Source organism: Myotis lucifugus, unplaced genomic scaffold (genome assembly GCF_000147115.1).
Source record: "Myotis lucifugus unplaced genomic scaffold, Myoluc2.0 scaffold_3, whole genome shotgun sequence".
Classification (NCBI taxonomy): Eukaryota; Metazoa; Chordata; class Mammalia; order Chiroptera; family Vespertilionidae; genus Myotis; species Myotis lucifugus.
Genome location: NW_005871051.1, coordinates 24,709,131 through 24,730,146, shown reverse-complemented (window position 1 = coordinate 24,730,146; position 21,016 = coordinate 24,709,131). Strand labels below are relative to the sequence as shown.

Genomic DNA, 21,016 nt, shown 5'->3' with positions numbered 1-21,016 from the left:
GCCTGAGGCATCCTGGAGAGGTAAAGTTTGTAGTTATTTCCAAGTTTGGCCGTCAAAAAATATGAGGGATGCTAGTTAGAAGTCTAGTTTTAATAAATTATTTGCATTTTAAAATTAGACTATCATGTATTCCTAGTAATTTTGTGTTTAAATTGCTTTTCATCTACTCTAAAATAATTAAACTACCCAAACTACACACACAAGTTTCTACAGTTTTTACATTTTCTTTGTGTGAACTCTCATGACTTTAAGAAAAGAAAAAAGGCAACCACTGGAAGTTTAACCTATTACTTTAAAGGTGAAAAATTAGAAATAATCTTTACTGTAAGCTTAGTGGAAGAGTTAAAACATAAAATTCTCAAAGTCTGAAGACATACAATATTTATACTCAATTTCTCAAGTCTGTAGCATTTTGTTTGTTCTTATGCCACAGTCAAAGTTGGGTTGTTTCTTCATACCTGGAGAAAGATTTTTGCAATTAACAGATTCACTTTTCAACCCAGATATTCTTTCATATACCATTGAGAAATTGAAACTATGTATTGGATTCAAGTGATTGACCTGTACACATCAAAGTTGGCATTTACTCATTCTGACACAAGATCTTTTTTGCTAATAATAGAGGCTCTGTTGTCTTCAATCTATAAGTCCGCTCAAATAACACCATTCATATTTGGAAATATTATAAATGATGATTAAACAGTGGTTGATATTTGTAACATGCCTATATTTCTGCTTTAAATTGTATTTTTTGACAGTCTTTCCTTGATTTTCATGACCTCGACAGTATTAGGGAGTACTGGTCAGATATCCTGTACAATGTTCCCAGTCTGGGCTTGCACTATTAATTTTAATTTTTAGTTTTTTGCAATGTGGCTTCTGAAATTGGATCCTAGAAAACTAGTGGAATCCAAATAAAGTTTGTAATTAGTTAATAGTAAAAAAATTGTATTTTTTTACTTCTCTATATGTAGTTAGTTACCTCTTTCATGTATGTTGCAATAATCCACTGGTTTTATGACATGTGGTAACAAGCAGTACTCATAACATGGTGAGCATTCAGATAAATTAAATTATAAACACTTCTGAGGATGAAAAGAAAGGAATTTCTTAATTAAATGTTTTATAATCCTGAAAAACAAGGTAGCACTCTCTGTCTATACATATTGATTTCTAAACATCTATATATATAAAAGCCAAGTGACTGGAACGCCAGAAGGACCGGTCACTATGATGCGCACTGCGGCCGGCCAACCAGCCTGATCAGGAGCCCCCCCCAGCCAGCCTTGCCCGCAATCGGGGGCGGGGCACCACCCGTGGCTCCTGCCCCCCACCAGCCTGGCCCAGTAGGCCTCCATCGGGGCTGGCTGACTGGACCCCACCCGTGCACGAATTCGTGCACAGGGCCTCTAGTAAGTAATAAATTTTTAGAAAAAATAATTTAATGCTTTTAATATGTAAATATACTTACGTAATTAAATGGAAACAAATATTTATACCAAGTAAGTAAGATTTCGGTAGCAGGGGAGGTAGCTACATGTGAGAAGACAAATTTTAATGACTGTGTTCTCAGAAATGGCTGTTCTTTATAAATATTCTACCTCAAATTATTTAGGTTGAACCTTATGAAACTGCCATTTTTGAATGAAAAATCTTAAGAGCATCAATTTCAAATAGTTCACCCTTATAGATTATAACACAGAAATCAATAAAATGTCATTCAATTTGCTCAGATTTTCTTTCTTTATGTTTCATGTAATATTTATAGAAATTCTGTAAAGTTAGGACTTTATTATCCCCCTTTTTTTCTATGGCTAAGCAAGACTATAAACTAGTAAGGGATGGAGCCAGGATTTGTAGTTAAGCTTGTCTATGGCAAAGTGATTTTTCCTGTCACTTCTTCACTAATGTACCTAAAAGATGGGAGAGTGTTCCAGCCACATAAGTGGAGCACTTTTTCCCAGGGACCAGCTGAAGAGTCAACATAGGTAAGTCATGGGTCTGGAATTTTCTCCACTGCTCCTTGGTGAAACTTACAGAATTTTAACATTCTGATCAATGACTATTTCCTCTTCATGGAAAATGTAAGATTTTTTTAAAGATTCAAAAAAATTAGGTGGTATTTTGCTGCAGAGCGTACTTGTCCAGTTGTATGTTATTAGTTCTTTTATCATGGTTGTTCATAGACACTGGGGATCTGGGTCAGTCTTGGCTTCTAAGATCCAAAGATAGCCTGATCCCTCTGTCATTCCTTTGCTGGAACATGCTTATCCAGATTAAGTAGTTTTGAACTGAAAGCATTCAAGAGAATGGTAAAAGCTTATTTAAGAAAAAAATAAAAGCAGAAAAAAATAAAAGTACAACAAATTTTGAAGGATGAGAGGTGTGGAACCATCATATTGAACTTGATAATAGGTAAGAACATTATGTTCTAGATATGAGTATTTCAGGGTCAGCAAACAGATCATCTCACTCAGCACCTGCTGAGGCCCTGCTCATCTTCCAGGAGACATGATTCCTCTGACTACTCCCCAAAACTGACACGAGCTCCAGGTACCCAAGAAAAAATGTCCCTATTAAACTCACTAGTGAATTCTGTGGCTCTCTGAAACTTGGCTTAAACAAAATGGAGAATTGAGAAATCATCTTGATTCAAAATATTTGCTACTGAATAGAAGATCCCCTACTGTCATCCATGATGTCTGTAATAACCCATTTATTGGGTATTTGACCAACATTTGGCTTTTCTTCGCCTGCACTATCCCAGTGCATGACTCCTAAAGTTCAGAAATTTATTCAGCTCTTTGTGGGAGATTTTGAAAAATAAGTATTTCCTTGAAAGTAACTCAAGTATTCATAAACAGATAAATGGATAAATAAAATGCAATATATCCACACACTGGTATATTATTCAGCAATAGAAACAAATGAACTATTTTTACACATTATGTTGTGGATACACTTTCTTTTAAATTATGTTAAATTGGTCACCAAAAACACATAGTGTATGATTCTAGTTATATGAAATTGCCAAAATGGGCAAATATATAGAGATAGGAAGTACATAGGGTGGGGCAAAAAGTAGCTGTTAGTTGTTTATATGGAAAATAACACAAGAATTAATAAATAATAATACAAGAATAAACTCAGTGTTTCACATACAACTGTAACCTATGTTTACCTCAACCTGTATTAGTGGTTGCCTAGAGTTAGAGAAAGGTTTTGTGGAAGAAATGAAGACTGACTATTGACAGGTATGTATTCTTTTGTGAATGATGAATATATTCTAAAATTGCTTTTGGTGACAATTGGACAACTCTCAATATATGAAAACTATTGAATTATATTTTAAATGGGTAAATCATATGGTTTGTGAATTATATCTCAGTAAAGCAGATCTGAAAATGGAAATTTAAAATAAATATTATGTGTTCTTTATCTGGTCAACATATATCAGACATATAAAAGTGCACCCTCTTGCTCTAAACAGAATGTCTTATAAACAACAAAAATTGTGGGAAAATAAATAATTGAGCACCAACCTTAATTTTTAGTTATTTTTTAGGTAATTGCCCTGATGAATGTTAGCTAAAACATCTGTCATTGTTTAGAAATTTCTATACCTTTTATTGTATCTCTTATCACAAACTGCTAGAATAGCTACTACCCCCAAAACAACATTTTTAAAATATATTTTTATTGGTTTCAGAGAGGAAGGGAGAGGGAGAGAAAGATAGAAACATCAATGATGAGAGAGAATCATTGATAGGCCACCTCTTGCATGCCCCCCTGGGAATTGTGCCAGGCATGCACCCTTGACCGGAATCAAACCGAGGACCCTTCAGTCTGCAGGCCAGTGCTCTATCCACTGAGCAAAACCAGCTAGAGCAACATTTCAAAGTGTTTTGTTTTTTAATATTGACAATAAAAAAAGGCATAGATGTTTGACGTTCTTAGGTGTGAGTCAAACTTTACATTTCATTTGTATGATTGCTACAATCATTTCAAAGCAATAATAACTGTGTACAAATGCAGTGCCATTCCAACAGTCCACTCTGTTCCAGAATGTCTGACAGCACCATGGCAGAGCAACAATGATGTATAAATTGCCATTTTAGTTATCAACAGCTTAAAGTACTAGTCAGGGGGAAATGCCATCTTCTTTAAGAGATAATTTTGGCCCTGGGTCCTGAATCTAGCAGAAGCCTTTTGGTTGAGAGAAGAAAGGAGACAATTTGTTCTTTAGAAGATTTGTGGATCAGCTTTTTAATACCATCACATTAAGAGATCCTATCATCATCATATGGCCAGATGGCTGCATTGTTAGAAGCTGCAGAAGGAAGGAATTGGGTTTCTTCGAAGAGAAAGCATGAATATATATTTGGTCATAGTAAACATTCATTCACATGCCTAGATTTTAAAGGCAATTTGACATCATGGTTTTTGTTAACATTTCTAAGCAAGATCTCCATAGGAATGATTTCCTTAACAGGTTTTAGCTGACTTCAGGAGATATGAGAAAATACCCAGCATTCTGAGCTAAGGACTCCACTGTCCTATAAACCCTTGCACAAGGATTTGCCCTTGGTGGAATCATAATGCAATGGCATTTCTCAAAGATTGCATCTGACTCTCTGAAGAGTCCAAAATATTGACTAATGTGAAAAAATAAAACTGTCCACACACAATATCATCATTTCTTTTTTATGGTTTCAATTAAAAAAGTCAAACCTGAAATTGTTATATGACATAACAATTATTGTTTTTGTCTGACTATTTATTAAGTACAGTGAACTCACAAAAGTTGCTATGAATTATAATCTACTTAAAACTATTTTTCCTATTTCATTACACTTTAATGTTAGCCTCTTTCTCATAGTAGACTTTTACTAAACTATGTCTTACTAGAGGCCCAGTGCAAGGATTCGTGCACTGGTGGGGTCCCTCGGCCTAGCCTGCAGGGATCAGGCAAAACAGCTCTCTGACATCTCCCAAGGGGTCCGGGATTGTGAGAGGGCACAGACCAAGCCAAGGGACCCCAATGGTGCATGATCAGGGCTCTGGAGGGACCACGGTTGAGCTCCAGGACGTGTCTGGCCTGTCTCGCCCAGTCCTGATCTACTGGACCCCAGCAGTAAGCTCTCCTACTGGTTGGAGCATCTGCCCCCTGGTGGTCAGTGCACATCATAGCGACTGGTCGAATGGTCGAACACTTAGCATATTAAGTCTTTATTATATAGGATATCACAATCTAATCTAATTTCATTATGAAATTTTAAAAATGGCTACATGGTTCTCTTTTATGAAAATGGCTTATAAGTAAAATAATGTACATTAAAATGTTTACTATGTATAGATAACAACATTGAAGACTTTCGGACTTTTAGATTATGTGAAAGTCAAAATCACAAAGCGGCATCGTTTTGTCAGTGATAGTTATTCCGAAAGCATTTCATTTTAAAACCATAATGACAAAAGGGAGCCATTTGAATGTAAAAGTGATGTGCAGACATCAAATCAGCTCTGTTCAGGAGGCAAGGAAGGGGGGGTGTGTTCTCTGGGTGATGATGTGTCGTGGCCCTGGTGGACATGTCTGCAGATGGTCGAAGCAAGGCTGTGTGCAGGCACAACACGAACTACTTTTTATGTGAAGAGAAAGGAGCTTCCATTCCAAGAAAAACATTAAAAACTTTTATATGTGTTTATTACTGGTTATGGGTCTCAAATTTTGCTTTTTCCCATTTTTTAGCAAATCCTTATTCATAGGACAAAGAAGTCAACCTAAGTACTTTTTACTTATTTATTTTTCAGTTACAGTTGACATTCAATATTATATTAGTTTCAAGTGTATAGATAACTCCATGGCATCACTTCAGATTGATATGAAGAGTCAACACAGAGTCGTTAACCTCATTCCCAAGTGGCTGGTGTCTCAGACATACAGCCTCAGCCTCCCTGCTCAAAGCATCCTCGCCAGACCCTAAGCATTCCTTTCAATATACCAGAGGACCATATTGCAGAATCTCCTGTGCTTCAATATTTTAGTCACATATGACACTCACACTGACCCCCAAAAGCTTATTTCCAATTTCCCACTGCCAAGAGTTTCCTTATAACCTCCTATAGAGATGGTCATATCTCATTCTAACCCTGGGGTCTTTCCCAACTCTTCTTGCACAGGGAAGATTCATGGAATTATGATTTCTTGTTTCATCCAACTCTTTAAAAAGTCAATTGAATGACACCAGAGTCTTCATTGAGCAGAAAGAAAGGCATTTTGCTCTTACCTTTGATCTCACTTCTGGAATACCTCTAGGTCTAGGAGGTGCCTCTTGCCTTGGACTTCACAGCCTCTGTCTTTTCCCTCTCCTCACCGCATGCTGACCAAAGAGCCTCTTATCATTACTCAGCAGGTGCTGATTCAGGAACAGTCATCCGTTTATTGTTTGTGCCATTTTTCCTCTTCTGCTTTTGTAGCTATCCTGCCTGCCTTCCAAGCTCACCTCACTCACACCCAGCCTTCTCTGCAAATCCAATGTGATTGAGCTCATTCTCCCAACTTCCTCCAGCATGCAGACCTGTCACTCCTATGATACTTAATAATGTTTTCATAGTTACAGCAATGTGTTCTGCCTGAAGACATACCAGAACTCCCTGAGAGTAAGAACAATACCTCATATTGCTTGTCTTTTCAGCACCAGCACCAAGACCATACACCTTGGAGAGGGAGCACTAAGTCCCCTCACTAAACTACACACAACCTCTACCCCACTCCTTCCATTCCCCAGTGCTTCTAGACAAAGGCCTGTCTTACACTCCACTTGGGGTTCAGCATTAGTGGGTGCCTAGTGCATACCTAAATCTCAAGTAAAAAACCCAACATCATGAAGAGTGAACATACACAGAGGGCAATTCCATCACAAGGACCATTTTACCACAATGTGGATTGACTGTGAAATCATTAAAGTTTAACGGTCTAGGCTCCTCAGGTGCACAAGCTCCATTCTCAGCAACCTGAGGAACGGGGTTGGCCAATGTGCCCACATGGTCATAAGTTTTTTTGGAAATTTTTCAAAAGGAAGATATTTTAACTGCAACTGTTTCCTTCCATTCAAACTCTCACTATATCTTACCTTCCTTCATATGGAGAGTCGTTGGAGTGACCACAGACACGTGTGAGGTCTCTCTTAAGGGAAATTGACTGGCATTGTGTTTTTATGAAATATATTCATGTGACTTGAGAGCATTTTCATGGATAGTTAAGTGATTGCTAGCCATCCACATGTCGGATTGGCTTCCAGAAATACTCTTACCATGGGCAACTCAACCGGACATTGAGACATGAAGGTGTCGGCTCAGAGATGATTTTGCAATATAAGCATGTCCTACTATCCCCAATACCAGAAATATATAAAGAAATACAGACGGTAGAGAGAAAACACGGAAACTAGCCTGTGGAGAATTATATCACCAGACATGTGAAATTATAAATTCAAGATTGGGTTCTCTCCTGGAAGAAATTTACTTGATAATGCAGCATTGAAAATAATAACTAACTACATCATTTGTGTTTTATTTCTTTTTTTAATGGAAATCAATAAAAAAGAATCTACCCACATTCTTACATTTGTATAGCAGAAACCTGTATTACAAGTAATAGGTATGCCTATAACAACCCATATATCCAAGAAATTTTATAGTGGTTTCCCACTAAATTTGTCATCAACCTGGAAAATGTATAAGATATTATCAGCAAAGGTTTGTGAAGCTGAAAAAATATGCAGACAACAATAAGACTGGATTATCTTTCTATTCCCTTTAGAGAAAATCTAAAGCTGCTGTCATATGAAGAGACAGATATTATGGAGCTAAAATGTAGGGGAAAAGTATTGTAGAGGTGTATTGGCAGTTGATTGGTTAAAATATCACTTTTCTGGAAGTTGTCATGCTTGCAGTATTTCTCAGCCTTTTTGTATTTGAAATTTGTTGCCATTTCTTTTCTCCTTTTAAAGAAATGAATATTCACTTTCACACCTAAGTTAGAATTTTCAATTTTGTTTTTCTTTCTCTTAAAGAGGGTCTCCCAAAATTGTATGTACGTCAGACCCTAAAAACCTGGATCATCCCCAAAGAAAGATATATGCGCCAAGTATAAGCAAGTGGTTGGCTTATATCTAGCTTTATTTCCGTCTTGTCCCAGCTAGTAAGTGTGAAGAGTTTCCTCCAAATGTAGGCAGAGTTCACATTACAGCCTGAAATGAATGAAAAGTAAGTTCATCTTCAGAGAACTAAAGACAGTATCAGAGAGCAGAGAAGTCATTATTACAGATGCCTTTCTTTGGTCTCTGCCCGCTCCCACGGTGATATAAGATAATAAGAACCCAGGGTCAAGGTAGTGCACCTTTCTTCAAGGAGAATGGAAAATTGTCTAATCAATTCAGTAACTGCCATCCCAGCTGCATTCTATTAAAAGCTCTGGAGTACTAACGAATATTGAACCAGTTTTCCAAGGGCAAAGTTACTGCTGTTATATAAATATCCCGAAACCACTCCAGATCATGAACCCTTTATGCTTCTGTTGGCAAAGGAACTCCAGCTCACTTCCTCCCTATTTACCCATCTTACTAACCCTAAGGAAGAGGACCTCTGAATGAGAGTGTAGGTGGCACTTTCTTCCCCCACATGGCCATCTAGTTATTCTCAACAACAGCATTCTGAGGACACATTGTAAAGATATTGTGAGCCCAGGAATCTCCCATTGTTGGGGAGAATAAAAAGTAGTGGTCTTGACACTTCAGCAATCTATAACTATTTTAAGGACTTTCCCAAAATCTTTTTATTATGTATTGGTGTTTTTTTAACCTCAAAGGAAAAGGTATGGACTCTGAGAAACCAGGACCATGAACAACTACTGAAATCAGAAAGCTCCATATACCTGTGGGCATGGGCTTAAGTCCAAACATCTGATTAAATAGCCAGATAATTAATGTTCTCAGTTTTACATGGCCAAACCAACTTGTTAAGAATACTAGTAAATACCTTTGGATGATTTTTAGCAAAATGTTATAAAGCCTCATTCCCATGATAACATTTAACGTGAACCTTCCATGACCTTGTTTCTGACTCTTCCCTTTCTGCAGGCCCTTCTGCGCCCCAGTCTCCCTCCCTGCTTCTCTACAGTGTGTGGAACTTTCCATCTCCAAGTATCACTCATGCTACCTGACCTCCCAGGGACACCCTCCTGTTTCCCACCCACCAAGATCCTAGCCAACTCTCAAGAGTGTATCTTATGTCTTGAAACTTTTCTTTAAGTTTTCTTCTTCCCATCTCCCTCTGAATGCCCATAGTACATTTTTATCTATGGGATGTGTTTGAGATTTAAGTTATTGTTGTTCTGAATTACTATTTAAGATTGTAGCTGTTGTTTTTATGCTCTAACCTATTCAGACATGTATTTAAGATGGCTAAAAAGAGGCCAGCTATGTAATAAGATTAAATAAATTAACTTAAAACCATGAAACAAAGAGAAATCCACTTAGCATACACTATATTAAACGTGAGAGAGGGAGCAGGAAATGAGAAGAGGAAATAGAGAAATGGGAAGATGTGTTTATTGCAGTTACAAACAGAGGTTTAGAGTATTACAAGTCTTTTTTTCTATTTCGTGAGATTCGATAGCCCTTTATAAAACTGAAGATTTTGTTGTAACTGTTACATTGACTCTAATACAAAGACACTGCTTTGTTTGCTGGGCCATGAAAGGAAGAGGGCGTTTGGTGGATCAGTGGGAATTATGACCAGGGTAGAAAAGTTGGCATAGAAGCCCAAAGATAACATATTCAATCAACAATATTAAATGTGTAAAACTCAAATCATTTGCCCCCAGTTGATCCCTGCTTTCTTCAAGAACTGCCAGGTTTCTTACTTAACTGCCTCTTTTGCCCTCTCTCCCAGGTCTGCTTTGTGAACCTGGATGTGAACAAGGATGAGTGCAGCACAGAGCACCTGCAACAGGTAACACTGGGGACTCGGGCTCTCCAGGAGCTCATTACAAGGGTGGGCTGCACTGATGGGAGAACCAACAGGACTTCATCTCTAAATGATGCGCATTTTGTAGGGGACTGTTTAATTGGATGGTTTCATCACAGCCCATTTCCCTGACCCCCTTCCTTCACCTTCCCATGCAATTTGCCTGCCTCATGTTTGTGAAATTTGTTTTCCCAAGAGACAGAGCTACTCTCCCAGCAGGCACTACCTCCTCTCACCATTTCCTTAAAGTGTCCTTTTCTGCTCTCCCCTTCTCCACTCTCAAGCACTGTCTGAGACAGCTTTTCCAAGGTTTTTCCAGCCCTTTCCTCTGGCTCTCAGGGTTGCTGCTTCCTGCTGCTTTTTCATCGTCAAATGTTTTATCACCAACCTTCCTTTCCCAGTCCTATGCTTCTCTGGAGCTCAAACGTTTCACACTCTGCAGCAGCTACGTATTCTAAGATAGTCCAAAGTTGTGAGAATCCTGATGTAAATCCTTGACAACATACAGGAACTTGAAGGCTCACGCCATCCTTTGTGCTATAGCCTCTGGACACAATGGGAAGAATGATTGGTGTGATGATAGATTCATGCCCAGAGCTGCAGATGGTTTGATCTCACTATTGAATGTAATGCTTTTAATGTATAACAGCATGCCATTTGCAGCTTGATTATCACAGAACAGTAGACCTGCAATTACTCAGGATTTCTGTGATGTTTTTGTTTTTTGACAATGCTTCATCTGAAGCTTTCCAGTAGGTTCCAGATATCATTCATCTGTGTAGTAGTGGAAGGGTTTTCAAAATAAATTGTACATATGATTTCATTTGATGGGATTATGGAGCAGTGTCCATCAAAGAGAGATGCCAAAGCAAGTTGCCATCATAAGAACTGGATGTTTGGGGATTTATATGAGTGATTTGAGGCCGTTTTTAGCTATGGCTAAGAGTAGATACTTTGGCACTGACTTAGATATATACACTTGTGTGAGGTCTTAATCTTCTCTGGAGCTCAGACTACTTAAGTGTAAAAAAAATGTAATAGTGGTACTTAATCCCTATAGGGGTGTTGTGGGAATTAAATGTAGTAAAATATAACATCTAAAGACTTTAGTTAGCTTATTGCCTAGTACAGAGAGCAAGATCAATGTTAGTAATTATTTTATTATTGGTATTATTATTGACTTTATTAGAAAATAAGATGATTATTAATCAATAAGTCTCTTACCCCAGGACTTAAAACAACTCAATTTCTAATCTACTAAGTATACCTGTGGTGTGACAGCAATTGTTAAATACTAACTTTTGGAAGTTTAGTACTAACAGCTTTTAAAAGCTTTATATTTAAAGACTCTTCTACAATTTGTAGCTTCTACCAATCTAAACACATGCTTCATTTTCACACCATCTCTTCTAGTAATAATTTAGTAGATTAAGTAACCTATCCTATAAATAGTTATATGAGTACATTATTTTTGTAAGTAAATAGTTTTGGGGAAGTTTTTTGGAAGTGAAAAGAAATCATCTAAACTAATGAAGATTCTTGCTCTACAGAAATTGGTCAATGTTTCACCAGATCTCCCAAAACTTATCAGCTCCATGAATGTCCAAAAACCAAAAGAAAATGAAATTGTCCTCCTCAGTGGGTTAACATCTGGAAATCTCCAGGCAGATTTTAAAGTTTCACAGGTAAGAAGTATAGGCTCTTGATGAGGTGCTCATGCACTAGTGATGTTATCAATGGTTGGCTCTTGGCAAATATCAGTATGAACCCCAAATAGATGCCTCACATAAACTCTTATAGCATAAAAAATAAGAACGTCTCTGTATTTAATAGTTCATTTGTATTTCTCCGAAATATTGCAACTTAGAGTTTGACAGACCTTCCTTTACATCAACTCAAGTTCCTAGTGCTACGTGGCACTTAAACTAGAGCAGACACACTAGGCATTGATTGGTTTTCTGAAAATATACTGGGTAGTAAAAAGCAGAATTGTCTTCTGTCACAAGAATAACACCAAAATTCTAATTCATACTATGTGGTCCCAGAATCCCAGAGTTTCTTCTTTCTGGATGTTTTTTAGTTCTTAGGATGCACCAAACAGCCAAGTAGTAAGTATAAGATAGCAGCCCCCAGGATGCAAATAGAGTTTCTTGGTCCCAAGGAATGAAATTTCCAAAAGAAAAGAATGCTACTAAAAATAAAGTAGGAATTATTGTTCTCATCCAACACCCTGTTGTCCATTGTTATTAGATAAATCATTATTATACTCTTTATTTGAAGAAAAATAAAAATATGCAAAGTGTTTAATCAACTTACAGAAAAATACATAAAAGATTTCTAAAGGCACATTGTATGAAAGATTGCTAATTTTCTCAAATAAGATATGTTTATACTGAAAGCTATAGATTAAGATAATAAGCATTTGTTTTTCTTCAAATTGTCCTTTCTTGGGTTTTAGTTTTGCTGCAAATTTTTAAATAATTTATTCTTCAGTATTTCAAATTATCAAAAAATTCAGAGGTCCACCCACTATTTCTTGCTCTACTCCTGATGCTTTGTAAAAATGTATGCACAGCCCATTACAATTTGTTAAGCAAGACTAGAACAAAATCCTCGGAGGCAATCTAATAATACATTTCCTTAGTGAAAAAATTAATTGTCTGAAAAGAGAACACAGAAATGTCTCTAAATATCCTCTCTTTATATTAGGCAAAATCATTATGACCAAAAGTAATTTACAAACCTCAGTTTTAAGAATATTTCTAGACCAGTCCTTTTAGTTGGGATTTCTAATTAAACGTATCAGAAAATTGACTTAGCACAGAAAGAATGCATTGTCTCATGTAACTAAAAAATCCAGTGGGTAGATTAAATACAGGGATTTGAACAATGTCATCCTATATGCATATTCTCTTGTGGCCTCTCTTCTGCTTTCTCTCTGTATACCCCATTGTCAGACAAGCTCTTCTCACAAGAAAGCAATATCCTTTGGATTCAAGTTGCGTAAGAAAGAGAGTCTCTTCCAGGTGGCTCCCAGGAAAAGTCTCATTGTGTCCTATTAGCTCTCATGTGTCATGTGCCCATTTCTGAACCAGTAGGTAAGCACCTTTTAATGGGACAAGACAGCCAAACTGAGAATATCCCTAAACCAGCAGGTATTGGCAATAGTTGACTAGGATGAGATTTGGTATTGCTGTGCTACCCCAATATTGCTGATCTATGAAAACATAGGGACTGTGGTACCTAAAAAATAATTTAGGCCTTTGTGAGAGTTGCTTCAATTTGCAAAACTGTCTCCTATCATGAAGATACAAAAAAGTTTAGTTTTCCTTTGGGCAAAGCCAATTATTGAGCACAGGTAGACTATAATTCTACACCAGCTCTTAAAAACCCAATAATCTTTTGTTTCAATGGAGTTGTGGTCTGACTCAGTTCTGGCCTCTCTCCCCTATTTTAATAGCTTTGAAGAAAGTCTTCCTTACCTGATTAACTTTGCCCAGGGCAATTTTTGCTTTGACAGAAGAGAACAAAAATATGTGGTACAACTGGTCTATTTTCCCCTATGTCAAATTTTCTCCTAGGTACTCTGTGTTCCCAAATAGCACTTGAATTTTTTTCAAGCAGTTCATCAGAATAAGCCTAGAAGATGTTCCAAATATTTTAAAGGTCTCCACTCCGAACAGGAGAGATTGAGGGAAGAAGAAAGGTCAGAGTCAATGATTTTCTAATTTCTTTTTCTAATAAAAGCCTTTTTTCTCTCCATTTTTAGTATCCTTGGCTGCCAGACATCTGCTTGGTCCAGTGTGCAAGGGGGAACAGACCAAACAGTACCAACTGCATCATCTTTGAAATCAACAAATTTTTGATTGGCCTGGAATTGGTTCAGGAGCGGCAGCTCCACCTGGAAACAAACATCTTGAAGGTGGAGGATGACACGAACTGTTCCCTGTCTTCAATCGAGGAAGACTTTCTCACCGCATCTGAGCACCTGGAGGAGGAGAGCGAGGTGGAAGAATACAGGAACGGTGAGAACGCTCCAATAAAACAAATGTGCATGCTGAAATTAGTCACCCTATAAAAATGTCTACATGCAATTTTAGAAAAGTTTCAGGCCACATCAGTTCGGATGACACATCCCAATCTTCACTAAGTTTGGGAGGAAAAGAGGATGAGAAAACTGGTGAAGATGCTGACTGAGGCACTTAGATTTAATGGTTAGATGGCTCCATTCTCTCTAAAGATGCCTTAGGTGTTCTGATGAAAATGCGTGTGTTTTAAAGGGAAATCCTCCTGGCTGCCAAGAGATGGAGGCTATCACTGGGAGGAAAGTTAACCTCCCTAAGTCTTCCATCAAAGCCACTTACTTGTTGAAGCTGAGTTGGACTGGCCTGAATCCTAACAGAGTCTCTTTGAAGCTGTGAAACCTGGGGCCAGTTATCTAGTTTTTGTTTAGTCTTCTGAGCCCTTATCCATAACTTGGGAGTATAGTAGTTCCTGTAGCACTAATATATTTAAAAGTATGATATGAGGTTGTCGTGTGCTGTTTAACCAGGGGGATGCATTCTGGGAAATGCATTGTTAGTCAAGTTCATTGTTGGGCTAACATCATAGTGCACTTATACAAACTTAGATGTTATAGCCAACTACAGACCTACGCTGTACTGTAGTCTATTGTTCCTAGGCTACAAGCCTGTACAGCATGTTACTGTACAAAACAACACAAGATTAAATCAAGAACTAGAGAGAGCAAATGGTGAAGATAGAAGTAAATAACCCAAGAAAGTGCTTAGTACTCATTTATTCACTCTTTCTATTGACTTATTAGTGGAGGTCAGTGAACAATGGACTCCCTCCCCAACTCTTAGCCTTAGGAAGGGATACCCCCGATATTGTCGTCACTGACCCTGGGGAAAATCCTATGAAAACTTCAGAGCACATTTTTGTAACAACACTCACGATTGAGGCTGCTGTAAACATCCTCTCTCTTCCCTCTTTACTCACTTGGAAGTCATAAATGCAGTTTGGGGCTTACTTTGCCCCTGAAGGATGGTGACTAGTTATCAGCTCCCAAAAGCCTTCTTCTGCGATAATGCTTGCACTCCTTTTCTGCACTGACACCCATTTTGTTGGGCAGCATTCCATAAGGAAGCACAGAAAGCCTTTTCAGATTCATTTTTCTTTAAGAAACATTTTTTTGGAGAAACATTCAAATGCTATTTGAGGATGTGGGGAGGATACCTGATGCTTTAAAGCATTTTTAGAAAATAATTATTTTAGGCTCACGAGAACCTGCTATTCAAAAAGTAATTGTGCTCTTCATTTTCTCTTCGCTAGGTTATGAGAATATAAATGTTTCAGCCAATGTTATGGAAAGTAAAAAGCCAAAGGAAATCATTCAGGAGGGCTGGGATTACAATAAGGAAAAGTCACTTTATACTTTGGAAGACAAATACATTAGCCAATACCACACGTCGTTAATTAAAACAGAAACATCTCTGGGGAAAGTAGCAGAAGACACAACTTTGCAGAGTCTACAGCCATCAGCTAAGCTATCAGGGTGGAAAGGTGAAACTACAGGGAATGAGACGACAGCCACCAATTACTATTATTCAGAAAATTTTAAAGATCAAGTGGAAAAATTGCAGGCACTCTGTATTCCAGGCAATGCTTATTTCTCCAAGGTGGTTAAGAAAGATGGACCTTCTGCCCATGGCACTGTCATGGAGCATGACCACAAGTTAGACCCAGGAGACCATGAAGATGGAACAAATTCTCTTCTTCCCATACAAGATGGAGAAGCCACAACCGGCGAGTATGCTACAAATTTAGCAGAATCTGTGCTGCAAGATGCATTTATTAGATTATCTCAGTCTCAGCCTACACTACCCCAGGAAACTGCAGTCAGTGTCTCTGTAGGAAGTGCTCTGTTCCCTCGTCGCTGTTCCACAAAAGATATCGTGGTCCCTCAGTCATGGAATGAGCTCCCCAAAATCGTCATTGTTCAGAGTCCCGATGGCGGTAATGCTGCCCCTGAGCCAGACATCTCTACGTGGCCTGAGATGGAAGTCTCTTTTGAAAACTCAGGTGGCCCCTCTGGAGAGAATGCCAGCAGACACCCCCAGAGTGCTCTAGAGGTAGCATTAGCTTGTGCAGCCACTGTGATTGGAACTATTTCCAGTCCACAGGCCACAGAAAGACTAAAAATGGAGCAAGAATCCCTTATTTCCAACCATCCACCAGGTGGCAACGACCTACTGCAGACTCAAGCCTCCCAAGTACTCAAGGAACCTTCCATCAGCGAATACTCGTTTCCATCTGCTTTGTGTGGCATGACTCAGGTGGCCAGTGCCGTCGCTGTCTGTGGCCTGGCTGAAGCAGGACAGGTGAAGTGCCCTGAAGCTTCAAGTGGAGTCTTGTCTGCAGCTGTGTCTTCTGCAGCAATTCCTCCACTTTTTAATTTAGCAACAGGGAGGGGCATGGCGCTGGGAAATGAGGCCATTGCAGAGGCATTGTTCAAAGAGGCCGCTCTGGTTTTAATAAGGCCTGATGCCTACAGCAGCATTGGAGACCTCATGGAATCAATGCACAGAAGAATTATGGAAACGGCTTCCAAGCCTCAGATCTTGTGCTCAGAAAATGCGCTTGGAAATGAACTGGCACATGCTCTGTCCAATATGATTCTGAAGCACTGCATTGATGAAATTCCCCAGCAAAATAAAAGAATCGACCCCAAAGGCACGCATTCATCTGAAACTCTGGACATCGTAATGGGAAGTATAAATCAACTGCTCTTCAATGTGATATGTTTCACACTCAAGAAGATGAGCCATATTGTACAGCATGGTGAATGTCCCACTCTCCTTTCTAAGGAAACCATTGGATGGAGGGAAACAGATCTAGGCAACCAGCCACCTGATCAGGCTGCTAGTCAAGCATGGACTAAAGCCACTGAATACTCCAGCAGCCATCCACATATTCATCCACGTAGCACTAGTCTTGTTATCAATGACCTTGTAGAGAACATGCCTCCAAAGCAAGACAGCAAGGGTTCAGCAAAGCCAGGCCTCTTCCAGAACCCCATGCTGCAATCTGAATTGTCTTGTAGTCCCGGAATGCCTGGTTCTTCAACTGCTAAAATATTCCCCAAGGAAATCTATCTGAAAGGAACCATGGGAAAGGATATAATAAACCCATATGAGACACTGAGTCACAATGAGAATGAATGCAGAGCCTCTTCAGAGGGAGAAAGGACACGGGTAGCCACCAAGTGCAGCAGCGGTTCCCAGGATGCTGAGGACAGCTGCAGTCCCAACATCCAAGAGAAGTACAATTGTGCTTCACTTCTAAACAATGAAGTTCAAGTTAATCTGTCTTTGTTAGGGAGTGACTTGCTGCTTCCTGCTCAGTCCATGCTGCAGGCAAAACACACAGAGGTATACAGCATTACAGACTTTGCCGAAGAATTAGCAGAGACCATTGTCTCCATGGCAACTGAAATCGCAGCAATTTGCCTTGACAACTCAAAGGGAAAACAACCCTGGTTTTGCGCATGGAAAAGAGGGACCGAGTTTCTGGTTACCCCGAACCTAACCTGCCGATCTTTGAAGAGGAAGGAGAGTCAGGCCAGTGGGGCCGCTGTGAGGAAACACAAGCCACCACGGCTCAGTGAGATCAAGAGGAAAACAGATGAGCACCCGGAGCTTAAAGAGAAGCTGATGAACAGGGTTGTGGACGAGTCAATGAACCTTGAGGACACCCAAGATTCTGTCAGTGTCTTTGCAAACGAAGTAGCAGCCAAGATCATGAACCTGACAGAGTTTACCATGGTGGACGGCGTCTGGCAAGCCCAGAGCTTTCCCCGGAATCGGTTACAGAGTGGAGACAGGTGGAACCGGCTGAAGGCCTCCAGCTGTGAAAGCATTGCCGAGGAGGACTCTAATGCCAGGGCCTATGTCAACAGCCTGGGTTTAATGAGCACCCTAAGTCAGCCAGTGAGCAGGGCCAGCTCTGTCTCCAAGCAATCGAGCTGTGAGAGCATCACCGATGAGTTTTCCAGGTTCATGGTGAATCAGATGGAGAATGAAGGAAGAGGATTTGAGTTGCTGCTGGATTACTATGCGGGCAAGAATGCCAGCAGCATTGTGAACTCAGCTATGCAGCAGGTGTGCCGGAAAAATGACCACCTCAGTGTGAGGTCAAGCTGTCCCTCTAAGCAGTCCAGCACAGAGAGCATCACCGAGGAGTTCTACAGGTACATGCTGAGGGACATTGAAAGAGAAAGCAAAGAGAACGCCTTCTCCAGACGCAGCAGCCAGGATTGGACGGCTGGTTTATTGTCACCTTCTCTGCGATCCCCACTGTATTACAGACAGTCGTCTATGCCAGATGGCAGATCCCTGGGCGCCAGGCTGACAGTGAATGTGCCATTCAAAGCCAACTCCTTAGATGGCTTTGCTCAAAACAACCAGCGAGATTTCCTGAGCGTACAGCCAGTCAGCAGTGCTTCCTCAACGGGGCTCTGCAAATCTGATTCTTGCTTGTATCGCAGAGGTGGAACTGACCAGATCACAGCCATGTTAATTCATGAGACATGGGCAAACTCAATCGAGGCCCTCATGCGGAAGAACAAAATTATAGTGGATGATGCCCAGGCTGATGCTGAGCCTGTTTCTGGTGGCCCTTCCTTGCAAGTGGACAAGTGTGCAAACAGGTTAGCTTCGAGCAGAGTGCAAAGTGGGCCAATTCTTCTTGTCCAGGAGTCTATTGATTACCAGAGGAAAGACTCTGTTACCGAAAGCCAACATCCCCCAGTGTCCTCTCCAAGCAAAGCTGCTCCTCTTAGTTTCAGTTCTAAAAAGGAAACTTCCTTGTGCCATGATGGCGTCTCTATAAACCACACCAGGCAATCACTTTGTTCAAGGGAAGTGCCTTTGATTCAGATTGAAACAGATCAGAGAGAAGAGTGTGCTGGTGAACCTGAACACAGCCTTTCCAAGTGTGGCCCCCTGGAAGGAGCAGAGGAGCATTTGAAAGACGATGAGAAAGTCCCAGATGTGGTGAGGGGTAGAGACACGGAGAAGAAAAACTGCCAAAACTATGGGTGAGTGAATGATCTGTGAGACTCCATAAGAGTGCATGGGACTGGAGTTTGCATCTTAATTCATATTTATTCTAAATCTTAGGGATTTTATTGATGCAAGAACTGAATGTCTGAGGCAATAAATGGCTTTCTTGGGTTAAGAAGAACTTATAATAATGGAAAGATGGAAGTATTTTTTTTTAATTTCTAAAACAAATGGGATTCATTTACATAATAGAGGAGCTAGGCAGGGGTCCTCAAACTTTTTAAACAGGGGGCCAGTTCACTGTCCCTCAGACCGTTGGAGGGCAGGACTATAGTTTAAAAAAGAAACTATGAACAAATTCCTATGCACACTGCACATATCTTATTTTGAAGTAAAAAAACAAAACGGGAACAAATACAATATTTGTATTTGCATGTGGCCCGCAGGGCCGTAGTTTGAGGACCCCTGAGGTAGGGTATTGTTCTCCCCATTAAAATTAATTGCCCATAATATGCTACTTTAAAAAATTCATGCATGGCAATTTTCAAGCAAAAGAAAAAATATGCCAACTAATCTACTTGAAAATTTTAAATTTAAATAAACTTTAATATTGTAAAATGACATTAAATATTTTGATATCATTTTTCTCTAAGGCCTCTCCTTTCAAGTTTTCCTTTCTTGCCTTGTTATAAAAATCTCTGCAAGGTCACCATGTCCTGCAAGTGCTGGCCCTTTAGATGCATGGTATAATTATGGCAGCATTAGAGGCAAAACAACTCTAGAGTATTGTTATTTCAATTTTTTTTCAGAAAAATTGTAATGTATTTTGAATTTGAGGCAAAGTAATTATTTCTCTCAGGCTGCTAACAAACTGTCAGTTATTTTTACAGCTCCCATTTTTCATAGAAAATTCATAGGATTCTTAAATATGAGACCATTGTATCATTTATAATTTTTGGTCTATAGTTAAAGTTAAAAAAAACACAGAAGAAAACAAAAATTAAGCTCTATCTATGGAAAACATAGGATGAGAAATGGCCTGCATAGCTCTTCAGGGACATGTGCCTATTGCACAAAGAAACTGTGATTTTTAAGTGGTTAGTTACAATAAACAAGTTGAACACAGCCTTCATCACATTCATCAGCCCTCAAATGTCCCCAGTACTTTCCCACCCTCACCAGGGAAGCTAAAGGGCTTCATCTTTAGGTGCTGATGTTCCCCATCATTATAAGGTATCATTACAAGGTGTGGGTGGTGTGTGGTTCAGATGCATATAAATATTTCATTCTCAATCCCTCAGTGCTAAGAACTTAGCTTTCCAATTGAATTAAATCCTGAAAGAAATTGAAGGAAAGAAAGCATGAAAATATACAAGCAAAAGAACACAAATATAAACCAAATGAAGAATAGGCTAAGATGACCAAGAAGACAAGTTCTTATATATCAGTAATTCTCCAGCTATAGAAAACATTCATCAAAGTTTTATAGGAGCACCATACTTTACCATAGTATTCACCTTTAGGAAGTATGGTGAATTACAAATTTTTAAAAGTGATTAAAGAGGTAAAGATATACAAGAGCCAATGTGTAATTCTTTAAAATTACTTTAACTTGAGATAGCAAGAAATGGAGAACACTTGATTTAAAGTCTCTTAAACACAGCAATCATAAACCAGCTAAGAATTTTTAGTCAAAGAAGGTGACCTAGTTAAGGAACATTCATGAACTAATTTAACAAGATTTATGGTTGTAGGTTCAAATCAAATAGTGATTGTCACTACAGTAAAATAAAATTCATTATACAATTTTTACTTGAATGTCACTAATAGTGTGCTTAAAATAGCTACAACCTTGAGGCTTGTAGAAATTTTGGAAAAGCATATGATTAAAGCCTCCAACTGATTTAGCTTTGTGTTCCATA

The 21,016-nt window shown here is 39.1% G+C and overlaps 1 protein-coding gene across 1 annotated transcript in view; it reads left to right on the top strand.

Moving 5' to 3' along the window:
* SPHKAP (SPHK1 interactor, AKAP domain containing) overlaps positions 1 to 21,016 on the top strand; it is a 97,824-nt gene that overhangs the window by 63,919 nt on the left and 12,889 nt on the right. The window contains exons 4-7 of the mRNA XM_023759486.1: positions 9,955 to 10,014; positions 11,580 to 11,714; positions 13,799 to 14,054; positions 15,364 to 19,129. Of these exons, the coding sequence (XP_023615254.1) occupies positions 9,955 to 10,014; positions 11,580 to 11,714; positions 13,799 to 14,054; positions 15,364 to 19,129 (4,217 nt within the window). The remainder of the gene's footprint in view (positions 1 to 9,954; positions 10,015 to 11,579; positions 11,715 to 13,798; positions 14,055 to 15,363; positions 19,130 to 21,016) is intronic.